This window comes from Oryzias latipes, chromosome 17, assembly GCF_053564925.1.
Source record: "Oryzias latipes strain Hd-rR chromosome 17, Olatipes_Hd-rR_3.1".
In the NCBI taxonomy this organism is placed as follows: domain Eukaryota; kingdom Metazoa; phylum Chordata; class Actinopteri; order Beloniformes; family Adrianichthyidae; genus Oryzias; species Oryzias latipes.
Window position 1 is genome coordinate 22798297 of NC_136253.1, and position 14996 is coordinate 22813292.

At 37.6% G+C, this 14996-nt stretch overlaps 1 protein-coding gene across 3 annotated transcripts in view; it reads right to left on the reverse strand.

The window, feature by feature from the left end:
• Window positions 1-14996, reverse strand: part of slc6a9 (solute carrier family 6 member 9) — a 98396-nt gene that overhangs the window by 2659 nt on the left and 80741 nt on the right. For all 3 annotated transcript variants that reach the window (XM_020710949.3, XM_011486570.4, XM_011486569.4), the window contains 8 exons: window positions 14319-14451; window positions 14099-14233; window positions 13905-14008; window positions 6743-6980; window positions 6113-6247; window positions 5196-5295; window positions 2751-2851; window positions 860-1030 (listed from right to left, as the gene is read on the reverse strand). In XM_020710949.3, coding sequence (XP_020566608.1) covers window positions 860-1030; window positions 2751-2851; window positions 5196-5295; window positions 6113-6247; window positions 6743-6980; window positions 13905-14008; window positions 14099-14233; window positions 14319-14451 — 1117 coding nt within the window. The remainder of the gene's footprint in view (window positions 1-859; window positions 1031-2750; window positions 2852-5195; window positions 5296-6112; window positions 6248-6742; window positions 6981-13904; window positions 14009-14098; window positions 14234-14318; window positions 14452-14996) is intronic.

Genomic DNA, 14996 nt, shown 5'->3' on the forward strand with positions numbered 1-14996 from the left:
TATACTGTTTGGAATTTTTCTAGTCACTGTGCTGCTTTTTCCTCTTTACTATATGTATGTCAACCAGTGCTGTATGCGATGGAGATGTCAATTTCCATGCGGGAACCTCCCAAATGGATAAATAAAGATGTCTATCTATCTATCTATCTATCTATCTATCTATCTATCTATCTATCTATCTATCTATCTATCTATCTATCTATCTATCTATCTATCTATCTATCTATCTATCTATCTATCTATCTATCTATCTATCTATCTATCTATCTATCTATCTATCTATCTATCTATCTATCTATCTATCTATCTATCTATCTATCTATCTATCTATCTATCTAAACTTAAAAAAGGAGTTCGGGGAAAGACTGGCAGCTAGAAACAAATTTGTGGAGATGTGGTGAAAGCTGCACCTGTGTCCTCGCTGCACTACAAAACCCATGGATGTCATGAGCATTTCATAAATACTTGGGAGAATTATGTTTTGCTTGTTGTTAAAAAAAATCAGCAAAGAATTATTTTGGGGCAGAAAAACTAAAGATTAGAAGTTAAAACCGCCAGATTTTGCAGTGAAGCCTAACATGAAGGTTTTTAAGATGTAGTGCATTGAATGTGTATTTCCTTGTTATAGGAGGCTATATTTTACAAAGTGAATGAACACTTCACTGTTTTAACTTTAAAAATGGTACATTAAAACTGTTGCTCCATGAAAAAACAAAATGTAGGAGTTTTTTCCAGAAAGTGGCGTGGTCAGCAGCAGATCATCTTAACCTCAGTTGCCCAGATAATGTCTCCAGTCAAAATCAAGTACAAAATAAATAAGCAAATAAGGTTTTGTGCAGCTTTTCATCAGAACTTGTACCTCTCTGAAAGTGGCTCCTGGGGACCTTGAGATCTTGTAGAGGGCATAGACTGGTATGCAGACCACGGAGGACAGAGCCATGGCGAAGCCGATGGCCAGGGACCAGCCGGGGTACACGTAGTCGTTATATGTGATGGGCTTGTACTGGATCACCGTGAAGATCAGAATGAACTGCAGGAACACACAAAGACAGTCGCTGCAGCTCAGTGGCATTCGGAGACGTGGTTCCATCTGTCCTCCATACAGCTTTATTGTCGCTAAACCAGCCTTAACTAAAGAATAAAAAACGTTATATATTATGCAGATGATGATCAACTATACCAAATAGTTCAATTTTTGATTTTCTGTTAATCTTTTACCAAAAAATGTTTGGTAAGTGTTACTTGGATCTGAAACATAAAAGCTTAAAATGTTTAAACCTGACATGATAACAAAAGAACCAAGAAGTATGTTAGTAACCACAGAAACTATGAACTTTATTGCATTAGTACTTCTTTATGCTGCAATTCCCACGTCAAATTTAAGTCAGACAGATCTCTTCTGACGCGCCTCAGACTCGCTGCTTGACAATGTCAAAATTGTGTTCACAAACTAGACGCTCCAAATGCGTGTGGGAGGAGCTATCGTCTAAAGTTTTTAGCCTCGTCACTACATCAAACAACTGACTGTAGATCTAATTTACAATGAAAGATCCGGTTTATTTATTTTGAAGAGCTCTACAAAACCATAAGTAATCATGTCTCCATGTCCGATGAGCTTCACCCTCTACCGCAGGAGCTGCATGTGAATGACAGACACTTTCAGCGGACACCTCTGTCTCTCTGTGGCCCAGTTTAACGACTTGCTGTCCTGGAAAAATACATATAAAACTAAAGGGCTTAATTTTATTAATGTCCAGATTGATTTAAGAGAAATATCTCAAAATTCAGAAAGAGAACGATCCGATTCTCTTCCATGTGTGTTTTGGACTACATCCGGTCACACGTCAGTCTTCTTTACTAAAGTTCCAATTTTTTAGCTCTCCAATCGCGCTGCGCCCAATGCTCAACACCTACTTTAAGACTTCTAACTGCTTCTGGATATCGTCTTAACATTAAACCTGTTTGTCACTGGAGTGCAAATCCCTTTTGGCTTACAGTCCCAACTTAACATCACTGGGGAGCAATAACGGAGCTATCCAGCCGTACAGTTTGAGCCAGATACCAGCTCGGACGAGGAAAATGAAGACGTATATCGATCTGACAAGTGGACACCGATTGTAGCTTTACGTCAGAAATACGATCTTTCCATTTGCTCCTGATTCACAACAATTTGGATAAAGAAATACCTTACAAATACAGTTTTAGGCTAAATTTTCTCTATGTCTTCCATCATTAAAAGCCACAAGAACAGGTTAAAAATACGATTTTCACCAGAGTTGATCTTTAAAAAGTGATCTATAAAAATCATTACATAAGTTTAATCTTCAATTTTAGCCACAACAGAACTAACAGCAGGTTTGCATCAGAGCTAAAGTCTCTGCATTCCTGACCAATAATCCTCAGAAATGAACTTCTTGTTCGTGGACTTTATTCTCCTGTGTGGGAAACGCAGCTCACCGACGCTGCATGCGTCTGTTTCCCACTAAGAGAGATTTGCCAACAGCGGATGGAGATTAGCGGCTGTGGCAGCTAAAATGTGGGTCAGGCCCCAAACAACAGGACAACAACACAGAAAAGTTGAGAACCTTCCACTCGAGATTCCTTCAGACGGCTAAGCCGCTGCAGCCTTTGTGCTCGGGAAAGCCAAATCCCCGGAGGGGGTCCAGCAGACCCGCTCCTCCTGACCCTGTGTGGGACTGTGATGCTAAATTCAGCTCAGATCTCAGATTGGCAGGCGGGTGTTCACTTACACTGATGATGAGGGGGGAGATGAATCTCCAGCAGACTTTGAAGAAGAGTGGAGGAGGGAAACCAAGCATCATCTCAACATCCCTAAAATAGTTCCTGTGGCCTGAAAGGGAAAAGTGTCATTTGTAAATGTTGATGTTGAACAATAGTATTGTTGGCTAAACAGAAAATATATATATACATATATCTAATAAGACAGGCAGAAATTAATGTGTTTTCTTCTTGCCAAATACATTCTAAAGACAATTATTTTTTATTTAGTGTGCATTTTTTGTCTCAAAATGTTCATAGATTTTGTATTTTTTTGGCCCTTTTTACATTTCTAGACATTATAGTAACGTATCTTGCTTTCCATTCAGTAAGAAATGGTTTAAAAGAAATGAAAAATAAGTTACAAATGTCTTAACATCCAGGTTTTCTCTCATATTACATGTATAAAGCCAAAGTTGAATGTTCTTTTTCTGAGGTTTGTGTGAGAATGTAGAGCCAGATACCACAAAGGGTCATTTACCAAAATGCATTGATGACACTTTGAATTTCTTTTTTTATTGCCATTAAAATAGTGAACAGTTATGACAATTGAGTTGTTTAAGATTGGCCGGAGATGAAAAGATATCAGTGAGTAAAACAAAAGTAATCCACTTGCAGTATGAGTAAATATATATAAAAAACAAATAAATATAAATGAAAAGAAATAACAATGAAAAATAGGAGTCTAATCCCAACGAGGGTAGCGAGTGTGTGTAAAGTGCTCCCCCTCTCCAATGAAAGTCGATGTAAACGAGCGTTGGCGCTCAGGTTTCTCCATCGTTTTCACACATCCACTGGAAGTCAAACCAGGTTCAAAATTGACCAATCAGGAACTTGGATTTGGTAGTGATGGATGGATGGATGGATGGATGGATGAATAGGGACCTGGGTAGTACCAAGCGTTTGGAGGAGAAATGAATAAATACGGTACGACATTTTACACCTAGCCTCTCCCTTTTTTTTTATTTTTTAATAACTTGTTCTGTCCAACAACTGAGCAAACAGATGAGAGCTGAAGGCCTTTTGTGTTGGACAGGTTTTACTTTTTCAATAAGGGGTTTTGTATCTTCCAATAGCCAAGGAGAATATTTGTATAAACCCTTTTTTTATTATTATTCTTTGTTTATTTATTACTTTACAGAGGGAAGAAAGAGTAGAAAGATGTGAAAAAATAAAGGCAAAAAAGGGGGTGGGGTAAAAGTCAAAAGAGAGAGAAGGAGAAAGTGAGGGGATAAAAGTGTCCAGCTGCTAATTTCAGTACGGTAGTTTATGAGTTTAAGCTTCATAGCATTTATGCTACATCTGCTGTAAAGACTAATGTTACATCCAAGAGTGACATTTTGACACAGACAGATCAGCCTCTTCCAACAGCAGGTGGCGGACATGGGCTAGTAAACATTAGACAAAGGGAGGGAAAAGAAGCCCCTCCCTGCTCGTCCACTGTGAAAGTTCATGTGAAAAGCTTTAGACATTTTCTACTGAATTATTTTCATAGTTCAGGATAAAAAGCAATCACAGTTTGAAAACATTAATCCATCAGACTTTCTTTTCTTTCCAGAACTTCTACTTGACAGTACAAACTGTTAGTTTGTTTTGTGATTTACCACTAAAAATTATTTCATTTATTTTTCAAATTCCATTTTTTTTGGGGGGGATTAAATCTAGATCTACTAATATTTTATCATCATTTTTATTGCAATTTCTTTTAATATCTTTTTTTTTCATGTTGTAACTTTGTTTTACTGTAATTTTACTTTAAACATCTTCTTTTTTCTTGTCAACTTACAGGTAGTCAGGAATATAGCGAGAAACATCATTATATTTTCTGAACAAAGTGACAGATTGAAATATTGATAGTATCCAATCATATTATCAAGAATAAAACATTGTGATTTGATAAAAGTATCACTATTTTAAAGTATTTTTTTCTGTTTTGTCCTTTACACTTGAATGATCTTTTTAACTATTTAAATTCTATCTGTGTTTAAGCCCCATCTGGACTTTGGAACGGCGTGTTTAGACTGAATATCCTGCAGTTCTTTATGCATCTTATGCTAAAATCTCAGGCAAAAGCAGTTTGGTTTGAGCGTTTAAAATGCAATCTGCAACACAATAGACGCAGACAGCAGGACTCAATTGTAATGAGTCTAGACAGAGTCATGGTGACACACAGTCAGGTTTGACACGAAAAAAGAAAGTCTTAAAAGCTTTGCACTTGTTTTACCTTAACATTTAACTTAGTGGAGCCAAGTTAAAGTCTTATGTTTTAAAATAAAGAAAAATCACATTTTAAATCTTTAGAAAAACCTTTTTTATGATCTCAAGTAGGGATCCCTTTAGATCTTTTGATTTCATTATTCCATCGTTCTGGGAGCGGAGAGTTTTTGCATGGAACTCATAAACATGCTTCTCCTCACCATAAATATACATGATGCAGATACACATGATGCAGGAGATGACGACCAGGGAGAAACTGGCAGCATAGTTGTCCATCAGCAGCAACCAGTAGATTCCAGCCTGCACACAAAAATAAAAGAACTTTCTAGAGAAGAAGAGGGAGGTTATATTCTACAGCAGGGATCCCCCAACCCGGTTCTGTGGGGTAGTTGGTGTCGGGCCACAGAGATTTAAAAAAATAAAATAAAAACGCAGCAGAAACCTACATTTTTTCCACTTTATCTTTAATCTGATACTGCAGGAAGTTTTATTTTGAAAATGATTGGATTCTCAAACACATCCGACTCGTTCTTGACGCATGTCAAGTCGCCTGTCAAAAATCCACCCTCTACCTTCTTAAAGATTTAAACAAAGTTAAAAAATCATTTTTTTTTCACAGAAAAGAGTCAGTGAGGAAACGGAAGAAGAACTTTTGACTTGACAAGAGCTTTCACTCCAAATGTGGTTTTATCTTGACAGTTTTTCCAACAGACCATAATACCAATGCAGAATATTTAGCAACAGGCTGTTTAATGTCCAGAAGATGCTGCTAATAAAGTGGCTCATCTATTATCTAAAGCTACTTTATTCCTTTCTCAGCTACTGGATTAACATCAAACCAGGCGGAAGTTGGTCTGGGATTTTTATTTATTTTGTTTTAAGCTTCCACTTTGACAATTATGGGTTAATGGAATATCTAGATCTCATTTTTATCCTTCCTACATTTAATCTAGAGTTCAAATAAAGTTTAAAGCAGTTGCAGATATTATACAGAGGAGGAAGATAAACTTTAAGGCTTGCTTCAGCCTGGAACAGGCCGCTCAGTGGAAATATTGTCCGACGTTCAACCGGTCTGGAAACAAAAATGTGGACTTGAGTGTTGATGTGTTGGACTTGCCTGTGTTGTCAGAGGCACCCCCAGCAGGAAACCAACGACGGCCACCGAGAGTGTGACCACAGTCTTGTTTCGAATGATCCAGTCTGTGCCGATCTCATCCACGATGGCCGTTACCAAAGTCTCCAACAGACAGAACTGCCAAAACGGAGAGAAAAACCGGAGATTACGGCTACATTCGTGAAACAAGCAAAGGCAGTTTGCTACTCTGATGGAAATGGTGTTTTCAAACATGTTGTTGGGGCATTTTTCTGATGATGGAGGACAAATTTATAGACAATTTAGCTCCAAATTGAATTTCTGAGTATTCAAATTACTATTAATCAAGATCCGAGGAAAAAAAACACCCTAAAAAAGATCATATCTGTGAGGTAGAAAATGGACGAGGAAGGGGGCGGGGGTTATTTTGTGCCAACAGGCCACTTACAACTCAGAGGTGAATTTTGAATGATCTACTGCCACTCTGCAGAAACTATGTCCTAGAAAACAACAGATTTATTGATTTTGGCAAAAAAAAAAAACCCGGCATAATTATCATTCAAAGACCACAGGGAACGAGTATAGAATAGATGATCGGAGGGGAACTTTGAAGGGTCAGTCCGGTTTGTAAATTCATAGCAAACATTGTGTTACCTGTGTTCCCAGTCCCAACAGGATGAGCATGAAGAAGAACAACAGGGACCAGAGTGGAGAAATGGGCAGCAGAGTGAGCGCTTCAGGGTAGGCCACAAAAGCCAGACCAGGGCCGTGGTCGGCCACCTCAGACACAGGGACGTTCAGGTTGTGCGCCATGAAGCCCAGGATGGAGAAGATGACAAAGCCGGCATACACACTGGTCGCACAGTTGGTTATGCTGATGATGATGCTGTCTCTGTAGGAAGAAAACAAAAACCAAGTTGCACTTTTGGTTAATCTGACGGAAAGGAAATTGGGGGGGGATAAAGTAAAAACTAAATATGGAGAGTATGGAAGCTTATTGGAATCCCTTAAAAAACCTTAAAGGGGACTTTTCCTTCTTATTTTTAGTGTTTTTTCGCTCTGTAAAGTTTGTGAATGAAGTTTGAAGGTAAAAAAACAGACGTGACGTGACGAGCACGTAAACAGAAAGGACACGGGTCACGTCTATGACACGGACACATTGTGGGTTATTAACTATAAATTGCAGATCTTATTAGAGTTTTCATGAGAAGATCAGGTTAGTACGACGGAGTATTAGGGCCACCAAAAAAAAAAAAAAAAAAAGCCACCAAAAAAAAAAAAAAGTAAAATTACGAGTTTTTATCTCCTAAATTTAGGAGATAAAAACTCGTAAATTTATGAGAAAAAACTCGTAATTTTACAAGATTTTAAGTCGTAAATTTATGAGAAAAAAAACTCGTAAATTTACGATATTAAGTGGAAGTGAGCATGCAGAGCAGCAGGTGAACGCCGCGCAGCAGCAGAGCAGACCGACTAAACTCAGTTGAACAGGTGATCTGAATGAGCTTGAACGTTCCAAATATCTGGAAGCTCATTTGTTTGATTTACAATTTATTAAAGTTTTATTTATTGATGGTTGGTTTGCAGGATCTCTGCAGCCCGATGAAGCCATCGGTGTCCCTGCAGCTTTCCACTTCAATCCTTTCTTCCTCCACCAAAGACAAGATCTCTATGTTTGTGTGACGCTTCCGTCTGAGGAGGAGGATCACTTTTTTGGCATTTTCAATGTTCTAATGCTAATATAATAGACTATTTTCATTCATCTTTGTTGTTTGATGATATAACGGGACGTTTACTTCCGCATTGGTGTTCGGATCTGATGACAGGTTCATGACGTAAGGTGACAGATGAACTTCAGGGTTTGTGAATGAAAAGGAGAATAAAAACTGCAACGATCCTCTGCACCCAAATGTGTCTCTGAGCTCCTTATTTTACATATGAAACTCCGCTTTACTGACACTGAACCCCGGAAAACCGGCTCCACTGACAATAATCTGATTTTGAGTCGCCAAAGGTTCAGAATCTGTTTGTTTCAAACCTATTATAAAACTGGAAATAATGCTTCACAAAAGGCTCCACATCTTTCATCTTCAAGCGATGCTCCGATAAACGGACAACTTCGGTGTTTTCTCCTTGTTAATCTATGACTTTTTTCTCGTAAATTTACGAGATAAAATGTCGTAATTTTACTTTTTTTTTTTTTTGGTGGCCCTAATACTCCGTCGTAGGTTAGAGCCCAGAAAAACACTAGGACAAAAAAAAACACGCAAAAATATCACAAAAAAACACAATAAAAACAAAAAACCTGTTTTCCTTTGGATTTTATTGAATACAACAGTGTTTTTCAACCGTTTTTGAGCCACGACACACTTTATCCATGGCAAAAATCCCGTGGCATACCAGCATCCAAAAATTAAAGGAGAAACTCTCGTGTCTGAATTGATGTACAGTCCCTCCACAATGTTTTTTTTTTTTAATTTGTAATAAAGTTTAAGTTAGTTTTCAGTAATAATTTTCAACTAAGTTATTTGACATTTTACCCTGGTAGTTGTTTTCTCCTCCAGTTTATGAATATGCAATTTTATGTAACCTCACAAAAAAACAAATTTATTCTTTCTAAATATTAATTTTGATATTTGTTTTAAATGTTGGTGCAAAGGAAACTGTAATTTTATAACAATTATACGATCACAATATTTTTGATACATTTTACATAAAAATAACTGTAGCTACACAAAAAGTAAACATGTTGAGGTTTTATTAGATTTTCTTTTGTCTTAATCAAAGATAAAGTCTTTGAAAACTTTAACAAAAATGTTTTATTTCTTCTTAGATGATTAAATTGTTTTAAATTTAGTTTAATTGTGTCTGTCGGCCACTTTACCTTAATCCTGTTTCTTTAATGTTGTTATTACTTCTTCTTAAGTTTAACATATAAAATACTCCAGACGTTATTAAAAAAGTGTTTCAGTTAGAAAGATGACTTGGACCAAAACCTCTGGGATGTTTGGCTGTTAATAAACTCAAACCTTGAAGGAGAACTAAACTGTTGACCTCTGATTTCATCAAGAAGATTTCAAAACTGTTTGATGTGTGTTCGTTGTGGTTTCAAGACGTTTAACAGGGAATACTCATTTTACGCTGAGACGCTGACACTTTAACCCGATGCATCATGGGAGATGTAGTGCAAAACTGTCGCTGATCTCGACTCGCGTCTCTGAGCTTCATTGTTTTGTTCACTTGTTCCACGGTCTGACACCGGATCCCGTGGAAAGCTACACCGCTAAAGAGGAGCTTGTTGGAACTGAGAGACTTTACGAGCTAAATTGGAACAAAGAAGTGAGGACTTTAACCACTGCTGATTGGTCAGACTGATGACGTATGATTAGGGGTCCAAGAATGATTGGTGGAGACAGTTAAAGGGGCAGGACTTTTCAGAAAACAGCTGAAGCTGTGGCTAAATCGCGGTACCGTCATTCTTATCAAAATGTCTTTAATAGAATCAAACAAACAGAAAGAAAAGGTATTTTATGATCTTTCATATTCCTAACTACTCAGTGTTTTATCAGGGCCTGTTTGGATGAACACAGGGCAGATATCCTGGAGATGGAAAATGTTTTTGATCAATTATTGAGGGTAATTTCTCACGACACCTGACCATATGTCACGGCACACTGGTTGAAAAACACTGGAACACAATCCGCTTCCGTAGGAGAGAATTCCGCTCTAGATTATCCCCAAAGTCTGCTCTGCTAAGTCCTCCAAACTGTAAACCGTAAGTAGGAAGAATGAAACACCCTGGGGATATCGTGGCCATCACGTCAAAACACGGCCGCCGATCATGTCTATGAAACAGACACATTGAGGCTTCTCTACTTTTATAGCAGGTCATTTTATAGTTTCCATATGAGGTTAGTGCTCCCAGCCAGTTTGTAGTTCTTTGCTTTAGTTATTTGTAGTTTAGCACGAAAAACACAAAAATGTAAACACATATTTTTTTTGTGTGTGAAAACAATATACCGGTACTTCCACTGGAGAGAATTCTGCTCTAGATTATTTCAGAACCTCTCTCTGCTAAGTTGTCTGAACCCGTGTTTTTCAACCTTATTTGAGCCAAGGTACATTTTTTCTTTGACAAAAATCCCACGGCACATAGCAACCAAAAATGTAAAATATAAAACCAGAAACTTTATAGCAGGGGTGCTCATTATGTCAAACTATAAGTGGGTAGATCGCAGGCCATCAAAGATAAATAACCAAAAACTATATACAGATAATTTTTAAAAATCCGTCAACGAATCATCTTCTTTACCCAGAAGTATGTGGCTTGATTGACACGGAGAACAGCAAAGTGAGCATCTTCTCATACATTTGTCACTACACATGCGTGTTTAGATACACTGAACGCAAATTCTTTCTGCCCTTGGAAAGAAGCTACCGGCCCCGCAGTGCGCCAGGTCCCCGGCGGAGGAGCAGTTCAGCCCGCAGGAGCGTTTCTCGAGGCCGGGGTCGCCTTTCCTGGATTGGCAATAAGACCAAGTCTGACCCAGCCGTCCTGCCACGGCACCTTCAGCCAGTCAGCGGTTCCCGCCTGAGGGATCCGAGTCCACCCAGGCAGGACACTTCTCCAGCCCTGCCATAGACCGGGGGCCGCCATTCGCTCATCCGTGGTTAAGCCAGACGCGCTTTAGAAACGTCATACCCCCCCCCATAACACTATTTACAGTAAAGCATGAAACGTGACTCTTGTGCTTTCTGTTTTCCTAATAAAACGTCTTATCTGTTCTAATTACGTACTACTACAAAAATATTATTACACACAGCAAAGCTATTTCCTCACAAAGATGTGTGCAGTTTTGGAATTATTAGTACATAAACCTAGTATTTTTGACTCAAAATACTGCATACGTCGTCAACTTTTGAATTTATGAATACATAAACACAGTATTTTAGACTGGAATTAGTTCTAAGGGGCTTCTTTTTGCATTGTGGATGCACCCCTGCATTATTAAGTTAAACTTTTTCTCATCCTGCATTTGCTTTATTGAGCTTTAAAGCTGAGCATATTGAGTTTAGGTAATATCTACATAGTCACGTGTCAACAAAGTGATCATGACTCATCATTTTAGGATGGCAAGCCCTTAGCAGCTTCTTGACAGACCCGACAAGGGAATTCTGTGGTTTCTGACATCTTTTCCTTGTGTTTCCTGTTGCAGTTCCTGGACAGGATGCCTTTGATCACTTTGATGGGCGTTTGTTTCTCCCCCATGGGGCTTTGCTCTGCATTGCTCTCTGCACTTCCGCATGTGCACCGATTGGTGGTGTTAGAGGAGAGCTGAACGTCTGGCTGCAGGGATTCAAGCTGCACAACATGAGCTGGTTAGAGCCCCAGAAAAGCTGTGTGTGCAGACGGCAAAGTCTGCAGCTCCAGGCGCTGGAAGCTTTGTTTTTTTTTCAATTTTTTTCTGCAATATCGTGACACTGTCAAGATTTGTTGTTTACTAAATTTTTAACCTTTTTCAGGCCTATTACTTACTTATTTGACAACGGAAAATTTTAACCCCACACTCCAAAGCCACAAAAAGTTTATCCTCCTGCATTAAAGCTGGGAACTACAAAATACTAAAAAAAGAGGAAGTATAATTTTTATATGCCAAGTATATGTTGTAAACTTAAAACGTTCCAATTTAGTCTTCAGAAATTTTCAGTTAGTATATTAGTGAAGCACTTTGTTTTACTGCTGCATGAAAAGTGCTTTATAAATAAAGTTTGATTTTGAATTGGAATATATTTCCTACACTCCAAGTACATGGTCTATAACTTTGCCGAATTTATACTTAAACACAAATATGACAAAAAAAAACAAAAAACTTCAAGTGTTTTACTTGTTGTGAAGGGAAATACCTAATGCTTTGTTTTATTTCTGCCATAAACTAGCATGCAGCTTTCTTCTTACTAAAGCAACCTGTTTTGTTCAACTCCAATTCTACAAGAAAAACCACACATATGTAAAAAAAACAATTCCCTTTTGACCAAATACTACATAAAAACAAACAGAAACAAACTGAGACACCTTTTAAACAACCCACACTAGCTGTGTTTCCATTACACATATGCCAGAAACTTTACCAAAATTCTAGAAATGTTCAAAAAACACAACCTGCAGTTACACTGTTTCAATTAAATCATAGATTTAAATACACAAACCTACTCTGTCATTCAGACACATGGATGTGAACAATGATTTACAGCAGATGCATTCAGATTTCTTCCACGACACCATCATCATCTATCAAAGGAGACGTCGGCATCTTTTTTGAGGTCATGACCTACCAAGAAGCGCATTGGCATCCCGTCACGTGACTCATTGCAGTTTTGCGAAATTTGTCAATTTCAATATGCCTCAAAAACCACCCACTCCAAGTGCAAAAAACATTTTTATTTATTTTTTATTAATAACTAGTCAAATAATAGTTTCTTCTAAATTGTCCCGTTTCCAATAAACACATTTATTATCGGAAATCCAATTCGCGATGAAATCAGGTTTTTGACGTGTAGGCTAACACCCAGCAAGCTAGTTAGAGACGTTAGCCGACATTCACTCCTTGTGGACAAAGAGTTGTAAATTTCTTATAGACAATTGTAAAATAAACAATCAACAATACTTTTTATAGTTTACATTTAGCTGTGTAAATGGCCATGAAAACAATGCTAACAACTAAGCCAACTCACTAACATACACACCAAAACCATTTGTATGACCCCAGCATAAAGTAGTCTATTTGAATGACTATCAGTTTACTTAGTCTACACTAAAAGTACGGCAGAAAACTTGAGGTTTACTTTTCTTTATACTATCTATATATTGTAAACTTAAAAAAAATGTAATTTAGTCTAAAGAAGTATCCCGTTAATATACCTCCTACACTCTACGTACATAATCTTTAGTATACTTGCTATACTTATATTTGTACTCAAATATTTTTAAAAAATAAACTTCTAGTGAACTACTTTTTCAAAGGGGACCTATAGATACAGCATATACCTTTCCCAATAAAAAAGAAATAAGTAAAATACGGAGTCGGCTTACTTTTATAGAAAAAAAACAAAATAAAATAATTTGTTTAAATGAAAATTGTTACAAATTTTGTAGTTGAAAAATGTAGTTTCTAACATTTTTTGGCTTTACGAGTTAATAGTAAATGTAACAGCTTTAGATTTTTTTTTTACTTGGTTCCACACTACCTATGTTATTTCCAGTTCAAATTATTAGGTTTGATACATTTTTGCCATATTTTGTCTTAAAATTCTAAATCAGGCCGGGGATGGGAGTTAACAAAACCATCAGATGTTTTCTTGATTCACGTTTATCCTGCTTGTGTCATCCTCACAGGTCAAATGACTCAATTGTCTATAGTTGCTTTGGAAGAGAACTAACCTTGTGTTGATCGTACTGACGGGGACAAATGCTTAAAAAAAAAACATTTTACAGGGAAATAGAATAGAACGCACAAGAGCAAACGTAATGTCTAAATCTTAGAAAAAACATCTTTAGGAGCTGAAAGACCAAATCAACCTTAGATGTGTTACTTTTCCTTTTAAAAAGCTTAAGAACAACCCGACCGATTTTGGATCAATCAAAATGAATATGCAAATCTTTAACATCTGATTGAAAAGTGCACTATAATATATCAATATAATAAGTTGAACAAGCGTCTTTTCCCAAGCTTCATGTTGTGGATGAGGGAATAGATGCATTATCTTCAACTAACTTAACTTTTTAATCAATCTATTTCTGTTTTTTGAGGGTACCAACCTGAAACAGTTATTGTGGAACTTGTTGTAGGAAGCCATAGTAATGAGACCCCCCCAGGCACAACCCAGGGAGTAGAAGATTTGTGAGGCAGCATCTCCCCACACCTACAAGAAACAAAATTAAGCTTCAAACAAAAAATATATATACTTTTTGCAATTGGATTTCTAATCCATGTGGTCAGATTCAGTCCATACCTTTGCATCCAGGACCTTCTGCCACTGTGGAGTCAGGTAGTACTTGATGCCATTTATGGCTCCGTCCAGGGTGATCCCACGGATGAACAGGATGGTCAGAACGACGTATGGGAACGTGGCTGTGAAGTATACCACCTGGAGACACACGGAAAAGATCAGCAGAGAAAAGAACCCGATTGCAAATATGTAAAGGAGCGAATATCTTTCTCTGCAGACTCACCTTTCCGGAGGACTTGACACCCCTGATGAGACAGAGGAAAACCACGCACCAGGAGACCGCCAAGCAGCCCAAGATAGGGAGACGGACCTCTCCGAAGTTTCCGATATCGTCTGAGATGTTTAAAACATAGTGCCTAAAACAAAAACAACAACAACAACAACAAAATCAGTCAACATTTAGGGGTTCAAAAAACTGGAAAACCAAAAACATAAAACTGTTATGATGGTATTATTTATAAAACATTCCAGTTTTAGTGTTTTAAATGGAGCCATGGATTTGGGCAAAAATTAGTATTTTTTGGGCAATTTATAATTTTGAATGCACAAATGAATATTTTAGCATCTACAATTCCTACTACTTATTTGTGTGCACAAAATGCTTATTTGTGGCAAGCAATTGTTGGTGCAAGAGTTAACGTTCTCCAAGCTTTGTTAAGACATTTTATCTATGGTTTTATTTATCATCTTAACGCTTCAAATAAAATCATTTTAACTCTCACCAATGTAATGGCCGTGTTCGGGGGCCTGCGACTAATCATGACGTCACACTATTTGATTAGCTGTACGTTGGTCCGATGACGTGTAAGATAGTGATTGGTCTGGACAAGTCACGGTACATCCATAGTAGAAGAAACTGTGGACCCGTTGTAAAAAAAGCTCTGAAATAGAGCGAGTTGAT